The following is a 2,981-nucleotide window of genomic DNA, read 5'->3' as shown; positions in this document are numbered from 1 at the left end:
CATTCTTTAGTGACACACAAACCTAGACACCGTTCTCAGTACAAGTGTGATAAATGTGCAAAAACTGGGTGCTAACAAGTCGTGTCTTTCCTTCCTTGTTTTGATCCTTGATTCCTACTCAGTAGTGTTATGGGGCCATTCCCTCTTTACCACGCAGTTGCAGTGTATGGGTGTGCATATTTTAGGGGAGAGGTAGGCTTTTGGATTCCGAATCAACTGCATTCCTGAAAAGTAGAGTATACAAGATTTTATGCCACTACCTCCCCCCAACCCCACCAACCGTTTGAAATAAATACTGTGTATAAAAACAGCTCAGCCTAGAGAAGCCCTTGGACAATGCTTCTTATAAAACATTTACAAAACAAACCGATTTTGCTAGGAGGGCACAAATCCACCAAAAGTGTTGTCCCTGAGGTTTTACTTGATTGTTTCATTGTTTGGTTTTGGTTTGCTATTAACAGAATTTTTTTTTAATGCTTTTGGTGGCTTCCTTTATCTTCTTAGAGAGCTTAAAAAATACTACTGAGTGTCCTAAGAATGACAATTCCTAAGCAGTGAGTCTGTCTGAAATGCTTCCTGTTTCCTTTGGTTAAGAGCCCGGGTAATATTGTCCCAGGAAGGTCTAGACAGAGCAGCCAGTCGCTGTGGTTCTTTCAGTCCATAAACCCAGCTTCCCTCACTGTTCCCTGCCTCCCATGTTTCCGAGTCTGCAGGTTAAAAAGGAGCCGGGAAGGAGCTACTTGGCCATTCACTCACCCTGAAGAGGCTTCCCTTCTCTTCCCACAGGCGAATGAGGTATTTCTAGTAACCTGTCAGTATCTTCACCCTCCATCCTGAAACTACGCTCATCTACTACAGAGGCTGAGTCTGAAGACACCCTGTGGATTTATATACATAACAAATTGACATATAAATACATTACATACAGCCCGTCGTTACATACAGTGTGAAGATAAAGGAGCAAATGTACTTCATGAAGTAAATAAATTTCAAAAACTTCTGCAGGAAAAAATTTAAAAACAGACCAAAAAGTCTCCCCACCCACAAAGGTCCATTGCTCATGGATGACGCAGGAACCAACAAGGAGATACAAGCCGGCTTGCAGGATGTGTCAGCCCATGGCTTCGGTTTTGCTTGCTCGGATTCGGGATGCTTTAACTCCAGGAAGAGCATCTGCTGGAACCCATCAGGCTTGGAAGTGATGTAAAGAGAGTCTGTCACATGGCTATCCAAGGACTGCCCTCATCACGGCCTGTGCTCCTACCCCGCCACTTCTGCCTGTGGAGGCTCTGGCTGAGGCTAGTGGAGAGCCCCGCAGGTCTCAGAGCAGAAACGATATCCACCTCCATGCTGGGGAATGCTCTTCACCTAGAAATGTCATGTCCAGGGTCCATGGTGAGGCAACCGTACCTTTTCATTAGTGTCCCCATCCTGTGGGATTATACAGGGACATGGAATTTGGCCAGAGAGATTACTAAAGGTTAAAATTTGCCTTAAGTTTTCAAAGAACCAATAGGAAGAGTCATGACAAGTATGAACAAGTCCTTACTTCAAAACCTATTTATCTCAGGAGGGCTAAGACTTGGGCGCTGACCTCTACAAGGAGTACACAGAGAGACAACACCAGTCCGACAGATTTTCCTCTGCCAAGGAAAAGCCAAGGGGTCTGTCTCTGACACAGGGGATTGACATCTCATAATTTAAAGCAGGGAAGAGAGGGAACTCGAGGAAGGCCCTTCTGATTTCAGGGACTCTATCGCTGTCCAGCCTCACGGATGCGGCAGGCCACAGCAGTGATGAGAGCCGCCCCCTTCCCGCTGCCATCCTCGGACTCCAGGAAGGACACATCACATTTCGGAGCCAGGTCTTTCACTGTCTCATGCATGACTTTGGCAAAGCTGCAAACATTGGGAGGAAGACATAGGGAGAAAACAAAATAAAACAAAAAAACCTTAGTCATGATTGATTTGTGTCCTCAGAGTTGAGACCCTAAGAAGTTATGCTGGAAACCCAGGAATTATTAAGATGAGCAAGAGGACAAATGCTACCATGTATTAAACACTTTGTTTTGTGTATCCGAAAACCAAGGCTGGTGGAGGCTAGCAACATGCCCAAATCCTGTCACAGCAGGTGAATGGGGAGCAGAGATCCTTGTGAGACAATTACCAGAGATTCTGGAAGCTGTGTTCTTGAAAGTAATAAGTGGAAGAGAAGTTCAACAGTCATGAGCATCACAAGTGTACCCTTCAGAAGGGCATATCTGGTCCCTAAATTCTGGAAGACCAAGCCCCATGCACTTGATACTTCATTTTCCAGGGGTATGATGAACTCACATCAGATCCACATCTAATCCAAAATGCCATTACAGATAAAAGGAGCAGGTTCATGGGGTTTGCTGTAGGCACATTACGGTGATCACAGAGCCCCTCCAAACGGGACTAGAGAGAAAGACAGTCACCATGTAGCCCAACATAGCAGGGTCAGGAAGCCCTCTTCATCTATGAAGCAAGCCTCAGCGTCAGTGGACTGGCTTCTGTCTCCTTCCCAACTCTTCTCTGGGACCAAGATTCCTGATCTTCAGTAACACTGATCACTGAGACAAGGGACTTGCAACTTCTCAAGTTTCCCTCTTCTCACTAACTGTGTGAACTCTGGGCAAGTCTCTCAACTCCCTGAAACAGGCCTGAGGTGAGCAGGCAACATCTCAGTCAAGGAGGCTCTGTCCTCTCTGTCCTGCCTACTGCCCGCCCAGGGTAGCAGCTCTCTTCTTTTAACTTTAAACCCAGAAGCTTCCAGGGGGACGGGAGTGGGGAATTTCCTGAATTCAAAATGAGTCACTCAAAACATATGCAAATGAGTGAAGAAGGGAAAGGAACAATAGCTGACATGAGAGAGGAAGAGAGATGGAGAGACAGGGAAAAGTGTAGAAAGAAAAGGAAATTCAGTGCTTCCACACTGGGGGGGGGGGGGGGGGGGGGGGG

General features: G+C 46.4%; 1 protein-coding gene across 4 annotated transcripts in view; it reads right to left on the bottom strand.

The window, feature by feature from the left end:
* Positions 1 to 1,536: 1,536 nt before the first annotated feature.
* Positions 1,537 to 2,981, bottom strand: part of HK2 (hexokinase 2) — a 59,194-nt gene continuing 57,749 nt past the window's right edge. For all 4 annotated transcript variants that reach the window (XM_029937675.1, XM_029937674.1, XM_029937676.1 and 1 more), the window contains one exon: positions 1,537 to 1,898. In XM_029937675.1, coding sequence (XP_029793535.1) covers positions 1,754 to 1,898 — 145 coding nt within the window. In that variant the 3' untranslated portion in view covers positions 1,537 to 1,753. The remainder of the gene's footprint in view (positions 1,899 to 2,981) is intronic.

Source organism: Suricata suricatta, chromosome 4 (genome assembly GCF_006229205.1).
Source record: "Suricata suricatta isolate VVHF042 chromosome 4, meerkat_22Aug2017_6uvM2_HiC, whole genome shotgun sequence".
NCBI lineage: Eukaryota > Metazoa > Chordata > Mammalia > Carnivora > Herpestidae > Suricata > Suricata suricatta.
Note: the sequence above shows the minus strand (reverse complement) of the source record. Positions and strands in the feature narration are given on the sequence as shown.